Source organism: Amyelois transitella, chromosome 6 (genome assembly GCF_032362555.1).
Source record: "Amyelois transitella isolate CPQ chromosome 6, ilAmyTran1.1, whole genome shotgun sequence".
Classification (NCBI taxonomy): Eukaryota; Metazoa; Arthropoda; class Insecta; order Lepidoptera; family Pyralidae; genus Amyelois; species Amyelois transitella.
Genome location: NC_083509.1, coordinates 941,848 through 956,263, shown reverse-complemented (window position 1 = coordinate 956,263; position 14,416 = coordinate 941,848). Strand labels below are relative to the sequence as shown.

The 14,416-nt window shown below is 35.4% G+C and overlaps 1 protein-coding gene across 1 annotated transcript in view; it reads left to right on the top strand.

Moving 5' to 3' along the window:
• LOC106140389 (neprilysin-4-like) overlaps positions 1 to 14,416 on the top strand; it is a 52,939-nt gene that overhangs the window by 33,418 nt on the left and 5,105 nt on the right. The window contains exons 3-8 of the mRNA XM_060944671.1: positions 7,665 to 7,807; positions 10,908 to 11,153; positions 11,462 to 11,664; positions 13,169 to 13,345; positions 13,640 to 13,747; positions 14,083 to 14,227. Coding sequence (XP_060800654.1) covers positions 7,665 to 7,807; positions 10,908 to 11,153; positions 11,462 to 11,664; positions 13,169 to 13,345; positions 13,640 to 13,747; positions 14,083 to 14,227 — 1,022 coding nt within the window. The remainder of the gene's footprint in view (positions 1 to 7,664; positions 7,808 to 10,907; positions 11,154 to 11,461; positions 11,665 to 13,168; positions 13,346 to 13,639; positions 13,748 to 14,082; positions 14,228 to 14,416) is intronic.

Sequence of the window (14,416 nt, the reverse complement as noted above, 5' to 3'; positions counted from 1 at the left end):
TTTAATCAGTGGTTTTATGATTGACTAGCTGTGCCTGCGACTTCGTCCGCGTGGAAAGTTATTTTGGGTATCATTGAAGCCCTCAAGGATGAATGATTTTCCCCGTTTTTTTTCACATTTTCCATGTTTTCTTCGCTCATAATAGTTGAAGCGTGATGTTATATAGCCTAAAGCCTTCCTCGATAAATGGTCTATTCAACACAAAACTAATTTTTCAATTCCAACGAGTAGTTCCTGAGATTAACGCGTTCAAACAAACAATCAGCTTTATAATATTAGTATAGATTTTGCGGTGAGAAAACCGCGAGAAATAGCTAGTTGATGTATATATGTTAACATAAATTTAAATTATTTGTATTACAAACCCTATATTTGCACAAAAAACTGCATTTACAACAAATAATATCTAGACTATATGTGTAGGTTATTTCAAGGAATTCTAAAGGGACAGATTAATCTAAATTATTTTTTTTTTAACCAACCAATGCTAACTAATATTAAAATGCGACTTTTTATCCCGATAAAAACTATGGTCAACTTGAGATTCGCGAAAAACCTGTATTCTTTTGTAGGTGGTGTTAAATTTGTCACCTTTTGTAGATGGCGGTTAATTCACGCGGGCGAAGCAGCGGGTAAAAGCCAGTATTTAATAAATAAGTCATTTTTCATTTTATTTTCAAGACTAGCCAACGAAGACAATTTAATAGAGTTAAAGAAAGCGATAGGGGCGGTCGCAGCTATTAGCAATTACAGGGAAAGTGACATCCCTATTAGGGTGCGATTACACTAAGGCTACATTTGCGTATGCGCACTGACGCAAGTGTAAGACGAAAAGCGGGCCGGCGACTTAAAAAAAAAGTGTTTATTTAAAAAAAAGTTATTTCATTGCTATCATTAATCACATATAGACGAATTGTTAATAGTGTTCATTTTCTTTATTCTTAATAATTAATTATATTTTTTGCTAAGGCGGAGAATATGAGCGCGATAATTCTTTGACTACATATAAGGTACATCGCTTAAATTTCCAAGGAAATGAGGCGTATGTTTAAAGCTTCAGAAAGCTAGCGACTCACCCCGACTTGTCACGAATGATGATTCATATTTTCGCTCATGTAAAATTCGAAGCATGTATTGACATACAAGCGTTCCACTAATGGCCCATAAATATGAACCGTATAATCTCACCGCACGTGCTATTTGCAAAAAAACCAAGTTCAGACGTGCACAGATTAAATAAGTATTCTTTTTACATTTTAGAATTATGGTGAAGTTTAAAAATATAAACTTTTGTCTCTGAAAGTAAATATTATTTGATTTTAAAAATAATTAAACAGCAGTCGGATTGTTTTAACTTATTTTTAACTAAAATTAGGACGTCTTAAATGATCCAGTTACTAATTCAGACAAGGGGAAATTGATAAATGTTCTTCCAGTTGTCTTAAGTAATAAATCTGTATACAGAATATGTCTACTGAATCTTTTAATTAGGACATCTTAATTTAATGTATTGAGCTAAGTTAATTATTTATTTTTCTTCAGAATCTATGTTTATCTTATACCCTAATCATAAAAAAAAAACATTTCTTCCGTTGGCACGTGCTACCTGCGGAAAGCTGGCAGACGTGCCGTGATTTAATTGGTCACCGCGACCGATGACCGCGCGGTCACGTGACAATGAACCTGACGGCGCAGTGTGAACGAACCTTTATAATTTAATCAAGGGGCTTCTTTCATTTTTATTGGTTTTTTTTTTATCAATAAGGCACCTTTTTCTTTTTAAACTTGCGCTTCTAGTATTGACTCATATGAAACTTACGAAAGAAAGTTAATTTTAAAAATTTCTAAACTAATTTTTCGTACTATTTGCGCCTTCTACTAAAGAATACATATTTTTCCCAAATCCTTCATACATACAAACATACATATGGTCACGTCTATATCCAAATAGCTATAGCCAAATAGCTGAACTGTTAGATCCCTTGTGGGATTCAGCTAGATTGTGGAGTTCAGCTATTTGGCTCAATGATAGAATTGAGATTCACACATAGTGACAGGTTTCTAGTTCATTGCCTAAAATTGAATCCCAAGTTTGAAGCCTATCCCTTAATCGCCTTTTACGACATCCATGGGAAAGAGAAGTAAAGTGGTCCTATTCTTTTTTATATTAGTACCGGGAACCACACGGCACTAATAACACAAAACGCAAATCTTACTTGAATTACATTTTTTACCGGGATGAACTTTCGTTTTCACATTTATCATGTTAGTTAGGATGGGTACTGACTTAGCACTCACATCATTCAAGCACCGTTATGTCTGCCTAGATCTGTAGAAAGTAGTCAATGTATGAACAAAGCATTCGTCGCGTTTTGCTGTTATGCAAATGTTGCATTGTGAGCTTCGAATAAAGTATACAGAGTACAATAATCCACAGAGAACAAGCGTTTTTTTTAAATTATAATAAAGTAGGTATTTATGTTTATGGTTTGTGCAAAATTCATTCAAAAACATGAAAAAAGCAAAAATGAAAAGGCCTGATATTGGTACCTAATAATGTCTTTAAAAATGAAAACTTTTGACGGATTAAATCTTGAATGCATCAAGTAATTTACATATTTATGAAATTTATTAACGTCTACTCGGGTTTCTTTGTTAGTCAGTATTAAATAAAGATTTTAAAATTAATAACTTATCTCAAATGTATAAATTAAAAATTATTCATTAATTCATTCTTTATGAAGACTTTTCACAAACTACAGGGCATAACATAAGTGACTAGCAAATTCGAGCCGTATTATTTTGTGCTATGACTCCGTCGTATTTTTACTCTGTTATTTGAAAATGAAACCGGGAAATCGGTCAGCGTGTTAGTGCCCTAACCTTCATGGTATTTTGTTTGTCTGTCACCGCAAGGTACTTTCGCTTTACCAAAAAATTTTATACTACATTTACTTATTTTGTATGTTGATTCGAAATGTAAGAAGAATCCTAGAATGTTAAAGCTTTTTATATTATATAACAAAGTATGCAACTGCTGTCTTAGTGCAGAATGGAAATGATTTCGTTAAATTTCATAAAATTACAACAAAGTTTTGCCCTTGGGATTCTTCTTTTGAAGATGAACCTGTCACTATTTGAATCTCAATTCCCTCATCAAGCCAAGAAGCTGAACGTGGTCTATCAGTCTTTTCAAGACTGATGGCTCTCTCTACCCCGCAAGGGATATAGACGTGATTATATGTATGTATGTATGTTTTTTTTAAATACTTAAATTAAGAACAAATTTTAAATTACATTCGCAATGTTGTTATATCTGTTTTTAAAATAAGGAGTACTTTTCAGTACCTACTTGTCAGTAAACGAAATCTTACTCGTACATTTTAAAACGTGCATTAGTTCAAATAAATATAATACTTAACAGAGATTATTTCTCACTGGCAGATTATGGCTCACTGTAAGTTTCCCCTGTTACATAAGAAAGCTGTGAGCCCGGAACTTGCACTATTGCTCATATCTATTTCCTGCCAACTAAATAAATAAGGTATAGGTAGCCTATTCACGAACGTAAAAACAACGTATAGTTCGGTAGTGCCGTGTGGTTCCTCGTACCAATAGGAAAGAGAATAGGACCACTCCATCTCTTTCCCATGGATGACGTAAGAGGCGACTAAGGGATATGCTTATAAACTTGGGATTCTCCATTTAGGCGACGGGCTAGCAACCTGTCAATATTTGAATCTCAATTCTATCATTAAGCCAAACAGCTCAACGTGGCCTATCAGTCTTTTCAAGACCGCTGGCTCTGTCTACCCTGCAAGTGATATAGACGTGATAAAATGAATGTATGTATGTAGACCAGTAATGTCTCAAGACAGATTCGATATGTGTGTATGTGTATTTACATAATTAAAGGTAAATTGATTAATTAAGGTAGTTTATTATTATTATATCTCAGTTCGGTCCAAAGGCTCGACATTTTACGTGCATAAAGTTTTAATAAATAAATTCTCAATCAGTCATCGTGACACGAGGAAAGTCCCACACGAGCCACAAAGCATTTTGAATTGAAATTGAACGATCGTTTGTTTGAGTGATTCAGTATCATCAGTCAATGCAAAAAATATGAGCGGGGTTGGTGATAAGTCACGCAACAAATGTCTTGTTTTCTCAGAACCAACCCGAAGGTTATAAAACGTTGTTAGTTCTTTGTATTGTCATTGATTTAAATATGCTAAACAGGCCCGATTTAGACATAAAGCCCTGTACATTTATTTAAATGAAAATGTAACAAACACTTGGACAAATTATAAGGAAGAACAACTCACGTCTCTTTCCTGTAACAAGGTATACATTTTTTTTAGTCTTGATTGAATGTTAAAGTCATAATCGCTGTGTCATCTTGTTGCCCGACGATGTACGACTATTATAGTGACAATTGCCTAAGAGTATTAATGTTGAACTTAACACCTAGCAGTTAAACTTATGACTCGCCCATCGCTAGTTAATTTTCACACGACCTAGTTTTCATTTCCAAAGCATTTTCATGAAATTTTGCAAAAATTAAAATTATCATACATACATATAATCACGTCTTTATCTTACGGGATAGAGAGAGCCGACAGTCTCGCAAAGACTTTAAGGCTACTTTTAGTTATACTTATGCCCTGTTGATAGAATCGAAATTCGTATAGCAACAGATTGCTAGCCTATCGCTTAAAAGAAGAATCTCAATTTTATTAGGTACTCTATCCCTTAGTCCTCTGTTACGACATCCATAAGAAAGAGATGGAGTGGTCCTATTTTAAAGTTCCAGTAACCACACTTAAATCATCTAGTCACTAACTAAGCTTTGTTTATATATTTTTTTCTAGCGTTAGTCCAGGTTAAATCCTATATCTCTGGACAGCTTGGGTTGTGCTATTTCACCATGATCCTAGATTGGGTAAGTCAGGTTTTTACACTATTAGGTTTTAAAAGCACGACCTACAAATCTAAATGTCCCCCCTATTGGAAAATGTCCGTAAAACCCACTGGTAGACAAAATGCAAGCTTTGATATAATCTGATGACATAGGTACTGCGGTTAAATTTTATTGTTAGCGGGAATAAATTGCATCATTTACTTTTTGGAAATTTGATAAATCGTGAAATTTCCTTTTTATGGTAGGTACTTACGTGCATTTGACAATTTAGTCTTACAGACCATTCTTTTTTACTTGAAAAAAAAATATTTAAACTAAGGGATAGGCTTATAAACTTGGGATTCTTTTTTTTAACGTGGCCTTTCAGTCTTTTCAAGACTGGTACCCCACGAGGGATATAGACGTGACTATATGTATGTATATATTTTACATTTTATTCAAATAGTTTCACATACAACATAACGTAATAGCTGGTCCGTTACAAAGTAAGTAAAAGTGTGACGTGTGGTTCCCGGCACCAATAGAAAAATAGAAAAAAGAATAGGACCATTTGAATCTCAATTCTATCATTAAGCCAAGCAGCTGAACGTGGCCTATTAGTCTTTTTAAGACTGTCGGCTCTGTCTACCCCGCAAGGGATACAGACGTGATTATATATGTATGTATGTATGTTAGAAAGTTACTGAAGCAATAAAACAAGAATTTATCTCAAATACGAACGCCGGTTCCGCTCAGTCGTTTTCATAAACAATTGGGATGATTGAAACTTCTTCTAGAAACTCTATGATTACTCGTTGTCTATGGTAAGTGCCTGAAGAAATGTAGGCAGAGATCTTCCGCGCCCCGCGGCGGGTAAGTTATTGTTACACGGAAATAAGCTTTCCTATTCAATTATATGTATTTACGTTCAAGTACATTGTAAATCACATAACTTTTATACGATTTTAAAATTATAGTTCCTGTTTTTAATTTTGTTCTGATACCTTTTTGCATCACTGTGGCACAAGTAATGTAGAAGAGAAGCACGCCAAACAATTTAACTTATAGTCAGATTATATCTTTACTAATTGTTGCCCGCGAGTTCGTCCGCTATTAAGCCGTCGTCGTTATTAGAATATCTATAAAAGTGAATAAATGCACCAATAAAAAACAGGATAGGACCACTCCATTTCTTTCCGATGGATGTCGTAAAATGTGACTAACGGATAGGCTATAAATCCCAAGTATATGTACCTACTTGGGATTTCTCTTTTAGGCGATGAGCTAGCATTTTGTCACTATTTGAATCTCAATTCTATCATCAAACCGCTGAACGTAGCCTATCAGTCTTTTCGAGACTGCAGGCTCTGTCTTCCCCGCAAGGAAGATAGACGTAAGGATTCGAAATTTGGGAGGCATCTATGTGTTACTTAAATAACTTTAACCTTTGATCTTCCGCGCAGTCCTGTTACGAGATTTTATCGCGGTGTCGTAATCGAAATGCTGTTTGCTTTCGCGAATGCCCGATGACATTTACTTGTGAACCCGAAGGTAATGAACCTATGGCTTCTATCTAACTTCATCCTATAACAGTATCGAGTAGAGTAGTATACGAAACTCAGGGTGTAAAAACAAAATATGTGTAGGTAAGTAATAATTACCTTCTATTGGTGTAGGGAACCACACGCACCATTTTATCTAGAAAACGTAAATCTTAGGTCACCAGCTGCCAAGTTGAAACCTTATACGCAACGTGTTACCAATTCATTTTTTTTTATAAAATTCGCTTGTGTTACACAAAAAATAGAACAAACGAGTGCTCAATTTCAAAGAGAATTTAAGAAGCCTACCTATGCACCTAATATTAAAAACAAATTAATATTATAGAAAGCCAGTGTTATTAAACGAATGGAATAAAACTGTAGATCAGTATTCAAAAAACTTATCTATACTTAATATTATAAAGCTGAGTTTGCTTATTTGTTTGAACGCGCTAATCTCAGGAACTACTGGTTCGAACTGAAAAATTATTTTTGTGTTGAATAGACCATTTATCGAGGAAGGCTTTAGGCTATATTTATAACATCACGCTGCAACAATTAGTAGCGAAGAAATAATGGAAAATGTGAAAAAAATACCGGGTAAATTATTCATCCTTGAGGGCTTCAATGATGCCCAAAATAACTGTTCCACGCGGACGAAGTCGCGGGCACTGCTAGTTTAGAATATTCCTCAATCGAATGAGATTTATTTTAAGGAGCATTCCATGAAATTCTTCGTCGTATTACTATTTACTAAATCGATGATTATAGGTACTCTGTACCTACTTGAGTAGCCACGTGATGGGGTCAGACAAAATATATGTTTTTTTTTATATTTTGTTATATAAGAATTCCTTGCCAAATACTTTAAGAGGTGTACTACTACCGTTGTGTTATTGGCGTAAATAAATAAATAAAAATAACATACATACATACATATAGTCACGTCTATATCCCTTACGGGGTAGACAGAGCCAACAGTCCCGAAAAGACTGAATGGCCACATTCAGCTGCTCGGCTTAATGATGGAATTGAGATCCAAATAGTGACAGGTTGCTAGCCGATCGCCTAAAAAAAGGATCGCAATTTTATAAGCGTATCCCTTAGTCGCCTTTTACGACGAAAGAGATGAAGTGGTCCTTTTCTTTTTTGTATAGGTGCCGGCAACCACACGGCACATTAAAACTAAATAAATAAATGATTTTATTCCGTTGTTACAGAGAAAGGGCCGTGAGATGTTCCACCATCTTGATTGGCGCTCTGGGCGTGTCCCTCATAGCTTTGGCGGTCTACACCACCGTGCTGGTGCTGACAGACTACAAGACCTTGAAGCCCTGCCTCTCGGAGGAATGCGTCGGGACGGGTAAGTAAACTAATGTACGGAGCCCTAGGCGCGGCCCTCAATGCCTTAGTTGGATAGACTGTACTCTACAAGAATATGAAACGATTGAGTAAAGAATGTGAATTAAAAAGCAGGATAGGTTCTGAAACCTAGGTCCTTTTAAGTTTCAGAACATACATACATATGGTCACGTCTATATCCCGTTCATTGCGGTGTAGACAGAACAAATTTTTTTAAATAAATTTTTTTCCATATTAAGTGTTAGCGGAATCCCACGGAAGCAATACAATTGTCAAAGATAAAAGTTCCCGGCATCATTAAAAAAAAAAGATCAGGATCACTCCATCTCTTTCCCATGGATGTCGTAAAAGGCGACTAAGGGAAAGGCTTACAAACTTGGGATTCTTTTTTAGGCGATGGGCTAGCAACCTGTCACTACGTGAATCTCAATTCCATCATTAAGCCAAATAGCTGAACGTGGCCATTCAGTCTTTTGAAGACTGTTGGCTCTGTCTACCCCGCAAGGGATATAGATGTGACCATATGTATATATCTATTTCCTACTGTGAACTTTGGGTTCACATAGGGGACTTTGCAACTTATTCAGTAATGCAAAATTGCGAATTTAGATTAAATAGGCGCTAACCATTACTCGTATATGTAGATATAGCACAACGATAAACGAGTAATAAATATTTACGCAAGGAGGTGTACTATAAAATTTAACAGTTATGTTGCACATATCAGAAAATTAAATAAAAATATTGCCCATTATGTACTGAAAAAATTAAGTTACATTATATTAGTTAAGTAGGTAAGTGTCAAAATTATGTAAGTGACAATATAAACGAAAACATTTTATGTATTTTAGTGACAATTAAATTTTTAGACAAATTTAATTTACATAATTATGTTACGGCCAAACAAAAATGAGATTTTTTTAAATCTAAATTTAAACAAACAAATATATGTATATACAGGTCAAACTGATAACTTTTTTTTAAAGGCGGTTAAAAATACGAATAAATAATAATGAATCATCGACGCGTCCTCTTGCGAAATTATTGCAATAAATAACACACTCTTTATTATGCACAAATGCACAATCGTTTTCATACTTCCTTTGGCATGTAATTGATCTTAATCTCATATATTTTTCAAGCATGTAAATAGGGCGAGTAATGCGTAATAACAATTATATAAAGAAGATAAACAACATATATTAACATAGTGATGTATCATCTGTGACTATGTAAGGCCATTATGGAAATTGTCATTAAAAATATATTATTACAATTATAAATGTTAAGTTACTAATAAATTACTGTATAAATATTTATATGGTTGTAACTAGCTGTGCCCGCAACTTCGTCCGCGTGGAATAGTTATTTTGAGCATCATTGAATCATCAAGGGTGAATAATTTTCCCAGTTTTTTCACCTTTTCCATTACTTCTTCCCTCCTTCAAGTTGCAGCGTGATGTAATATAGCCTAAAGCCTTCCTCGACTAATGGTCTATTCAACACAAAAATAATTTTTCAATTCGAACCAGTAGTTCCTGAGATTAGCGCGTTCAAACAAACAAACTCTTCAGCTTTATAATATTAGTATAGATAGGCGTGAGTTTATGTATAGATAGGTGATAAAACTAAGTAATAGGTTATATAAATGCGTACACAAGATTGAATTTTGCGCTGACTTTTCATCGCGAAAAGTCTTCTAGAATTTGTGGTAGAAGACCACTAAACGCAAGTGGAATTACATATATGCAAAAGCTAGTTATTTATGTCATTATTTCTAGTGTACACGTTTTAAATGCGAATTTATTTAGCCTCGTGGAATACCTACTGCGCCATTTCCAAGGAAAATGTTGCATTTGCGCATTTTCTGATCTAGATCTGCGCCGTTGGATTTTAAAAACATGTTTATTAATCGAGGACAATTATGGGGTACCTCGTGGACTGATAAAGTATATTATAATTGATACATTTACATTTTTATTATGTGGAATACCCATTGAAATTGTTTACTCTTTAATTAAGTAAGATACCTACTGTTATAGGTACCAAATCACAAAATATTAAGTATAACTACTTTTGAATTTGATATCTGTTAGAATTTTATAATCTTTGCAACAATGTGTTCGAATAAGAAATATGTATCTGCATAACTGAAATTTTTTAGTTACAAAAGTAACTTTAGCAAGTTATTCTATTAAAATTAAGATTATGTTAGCCTAATTCCAAAGGAGGCTGATTTCGTAAACGTGGGATGAAAAACCCTTGAATAGGTATTTCCGGGGTCTGCAGACTGTTCTTCGATAGTCGTATGGCCTACAAAAATATCGAACACATTATTTTTCGTCATCGAACGTTAAACCTCGTCATATTTTTAGCCAAGATTTCAAATTCAAAATTTTTATTCATTATTATGGGACATTTCAACATCACTTAATAATTTTCATATAAGTATTTTGGTTTTAAAACATTGGTTGACGTCAAATAAATTACATAAAACCAAGTTTACTGCCGCGGTAATAAACTGCACCGCAGCATTTTCTTCAATATCGTCAACTGCACGATTACTCCAAGATTTCAAATTCTAAATTTTTATTCATTATTATGGGACATTTCAACATCACTTAATAATTTTCATATATTTTGGTTTTAAAATATTGGTTGACGTCAAATAAATTACATAAAACCAAGTTTACTGCCGCGGTAATAAACTGCACCGCAGCATTTTCTTCAATATCGTCAACTGCACGATTACTCCAAGATTTCAAATTCTAAATTTTTATTCATTATTATGGGACATTTCAACATCATTTAATAATTTTGATATATTTTGGTTTTAAAACATTGGTTGACGTCAAATAAACATATAAAACCAAGTTTACTGCCGCGGTAACAAACTGCACCGCAGCATTTTCTTCAATACCGTCAACTTCACAATTATCCAAACTTAGAATAGAAGTGTAGACGAGAAAATACATTTCCGTCCTATCCTCCTCAATACATCACTATAAACAATAACAGAGTGTTAAAAAGTTAACCATATCTGCCTTCCAGTAAAAAGTAGCTCCCTTCAAATAATCTTCCCTTTTATCTTCATTCTTCAGCATCAAGAATCCTCCAAGCTCTCAACAAAGACGTCGACCCCTGCACAGACTTCTACGAATACGCATGCGGGGGCTGGATCAAGAAGAACCCGGTGCCAGACTGGGCGACGTCCTGGGACCAGCTGGCGAGGCTCCGAGAACAACTGGTCACGGACCTGAGGGAACTCCTGGAGGAAGACGATGAAGAAGAACTGCCAGCCAGTGTGCAGAAAGCGAAGGCCCTGTACAGGACTTGTGTGGACGTTGGTAAGTCTGTTCGTACTGACATCTAGAGGCAGATATTGAGGAATCTGACTTTTGACGTCGTAAAGAAGACATCATGAGGAAATATAGGGAATGTTTCATAGTTACCTGAAAGGATTCTTCTCGGTTAAACACGCTATTTGCTTTCTTAGGAAGAAGAAATGTCCTTTTCCAATTATGCTTGTTGGATATCCGTCTAAGATCTTCGGGTTAGGCAATCCAGAGTCTTATATCCTCGGGTAGAGAGCTAATAGTCTTGAAGAGGCTGAAAGGTGTAGATAATAAAAATGAAATAAATTCATACATTTCAGATAAACTGGAAAAAGACGGCATCAAGCCTATTGAGAACATCCTGGCTACACTGAATCTCCCGCCTCGTCCGCCAACTGAAGTCAGCGCCAACTTCTCGTGGGAACAGTCAGCAGGCCTTGGGAGACGACTGTTGGGACTCAACGTGCTGATCAGCGTGCAGGTGGCTGAGGATGTGAGGAACACCAGCAGGAATCGAGCTGTGGTAAGGAAATTATGTTCGTTCCTCCTGCAACTTTCTTTATAGCTACAAGTGCATAAAGATTTGGGGGATCCCAGTCGTAGCGAGAAAGTTGCTTAAGTTGAGGCAAAGAATACAACAGGAAAGAAATTAAGATATCGAAGGACATTTTAAGTAGGATTAAAATTTTTACTCTTTGTTGTATCTTTTGTTTCGAAAAGACATAATTTACTAATCACTCCAAATTATACCTAATAATTTAAGCCCCGGAATGCAAAAATTCTGATTAGGTCTTTTTACTTTGGAATAAGATACAAAATTTAATAAAAATGTGTAGGTAGTGATGTTTATAGAGAGTTTGGGAGTCTCTCTTGTAAATATAAATACTACTAATATATACACCTAATAAATAACAAAATTAGTTACATCTTAAGGAATTAACTTAATAGATTTGAATACTTTTATCTATATGGAATAGATTTATCACTAATTTATAGTAACGCTAAAGAAATACGAGTACACCATACACCTAACGCTAAGTCATTAACCTGACAAGATTATTAAACTTATAGGAAGTGAAGTAATTTTCATCGTAGATATGGATAGTCGTAAAAGAATAAAAGTGAAACTTCACTGTTATTATTATTGCACTGCAACAGATAAATGAGATCTGAGACATAATGACGCAAATACAAAGAAATTGTTACAAGGACCAGTTTTCCACTTCGACAACAAAAACGTTAATGAATACAGCGATAGAATTAACATCAATTGTGGAATTGCGAGTAAGGTCTGCTCAATTACGTGCTCCGTTGTTTAGATAAATCTTATAGTTCTACATAAGTTGTATGAAAGTGTTTAAAATGTCGATGCAAAAGTAAGGATTGTTAATTACTTACATCAGATTACCTACATCTTTGTGTGTCCGACTATATCTCTCGTATCGACGTTGAAAAGTCTTCAAGCTGTTAAAATATTGGTACGAAATCCTACACTTGTTCGACAAAGAAGTTGCAGGAAAATCCAATTGAGCTCGAGGCGTTGAAAAATTTCGAATCTATTTTTTTTTTTTTGTATTTTGTGATAAGACTTGAAAATGCGTAAGAGCGGAGTGAGTTTTTACTTAAAAACAAAATATATTAATCCCAACTACCTAATATTATAAATACGAAAGTATGTTTGTTTGTTTGTTACCACTTCACGCGTTATTTACTGAACTCATCTTAAAAACTAAATCTAACGTTAAAAACTATTTTACTAAAGTTAAAAACTATATCCCGCGGGAATCGTGAAAAACCTTTATTCTTTTAAAGGCGGCTCTAAATTCGCGCAGGCGAAGCTGCGGGTAAAAGCTAGTTACAGTACCTATTAAAGGTACTCACACTTGTATATCTAGTTCACACAAAAAAAAATATTCTCACGTAATCCAACAATCAAATTATCAAGGAAAATAATCTCACTAGTTCATTATAATTTATTGAGCCCCCAATGAAACCCTTCTAACATTTTCTCTATCAATTTTCCTCAGATCGAACAAGTATCCCCCGGATTCAGCGAGCGTTACTTACTCCGGCCCGAGCAGTTCTCCCACGAGATTGAGCAGTACCACCACTACATCAAGCAGATGATCTCCATCGCGGACCCTGCCACTGACGCCGAGGAGTTCGCCGGCCACATTGTGGAGTTCAGCAAGAGTTTGGCTAAGGTTAGGACTTACTACTTACTTTGAGCTGTCTGAACGTTGATGAAGACCCCATCTGATCAAGTCCCCACTTTTTTACACCTGATAAATATAGGTAAGTAAGTATAGATTGTAAATTAAATCTATCTTCGTTCAGCTGAAACTGCTAATCGGCTGCAATTTTGAATCTAATATTTTAATGTAACGGAAATACTACAGATCTAGTACAAACTGGAATTCCTAATTCTGCAGTTATCAGTTTAACTTTTCTTACTAGTTCTAAGCCAAAACAACCTTCAATAGAAATATTTATTACAGATAATGACGCCAGTGGAAGTTCGTCGCAGCGGGACCCACTTGTTCCACGAGGTCAGCGTCCAGCAACTCATTCAGGGGTCTAGCGGAGGACCTGTGCAATGGAAAGAGGTAATCGCCTCTAAATATGTACCGCATTTTTTTCTTTCGCGTGCACAATCACGTCTTTAACGTTTACAGGATAGATGGAGCCAACAGTCTTGAGACTGCAAGTCCACGTCGAACTGCATGGCCCAATAATGCAATTGAGGTGCCCAACGACTATGTTTCTCATACGTATTTCTTATTTATACTTAATGTACCTACTTTTCCCTACCAGCTACATATTCTACCAGGATAATTATTTGCATTCACATGGAGTTCTCTGTTACATACCCCATGTAAGTAGTAGATAATATTTCTAAAATCAAAGCCGCACCTTCAAAATATAATCAATTTCGTTCCAGCACGACTGGCAGAAGTACCTGGAGCTAGTGTTCAGCAACACTAACGTATCACTGCACGCGCAACAGGACCGCGTCATCGTCATGGACCTGCCGTACCTTCAGAAGCTGGCCGTGTTACTGTCTGACACCAAGCCTGTCATTGTGGGTAAGAAAACTTTAGGTACCACTGCCCAAATTTACCAAATACCGGGTAGAATTTAGGCACATCTTGCGCTTATATCTTGACATCAGCCCAGTGCATTGGTGGTCCTTGATTCCTCTCTGTCTCTACTTAGGTAACTAATATCTTCTCCCAAAGACCGTGTTCGTCATAAGGTATCTTATTTTACATACA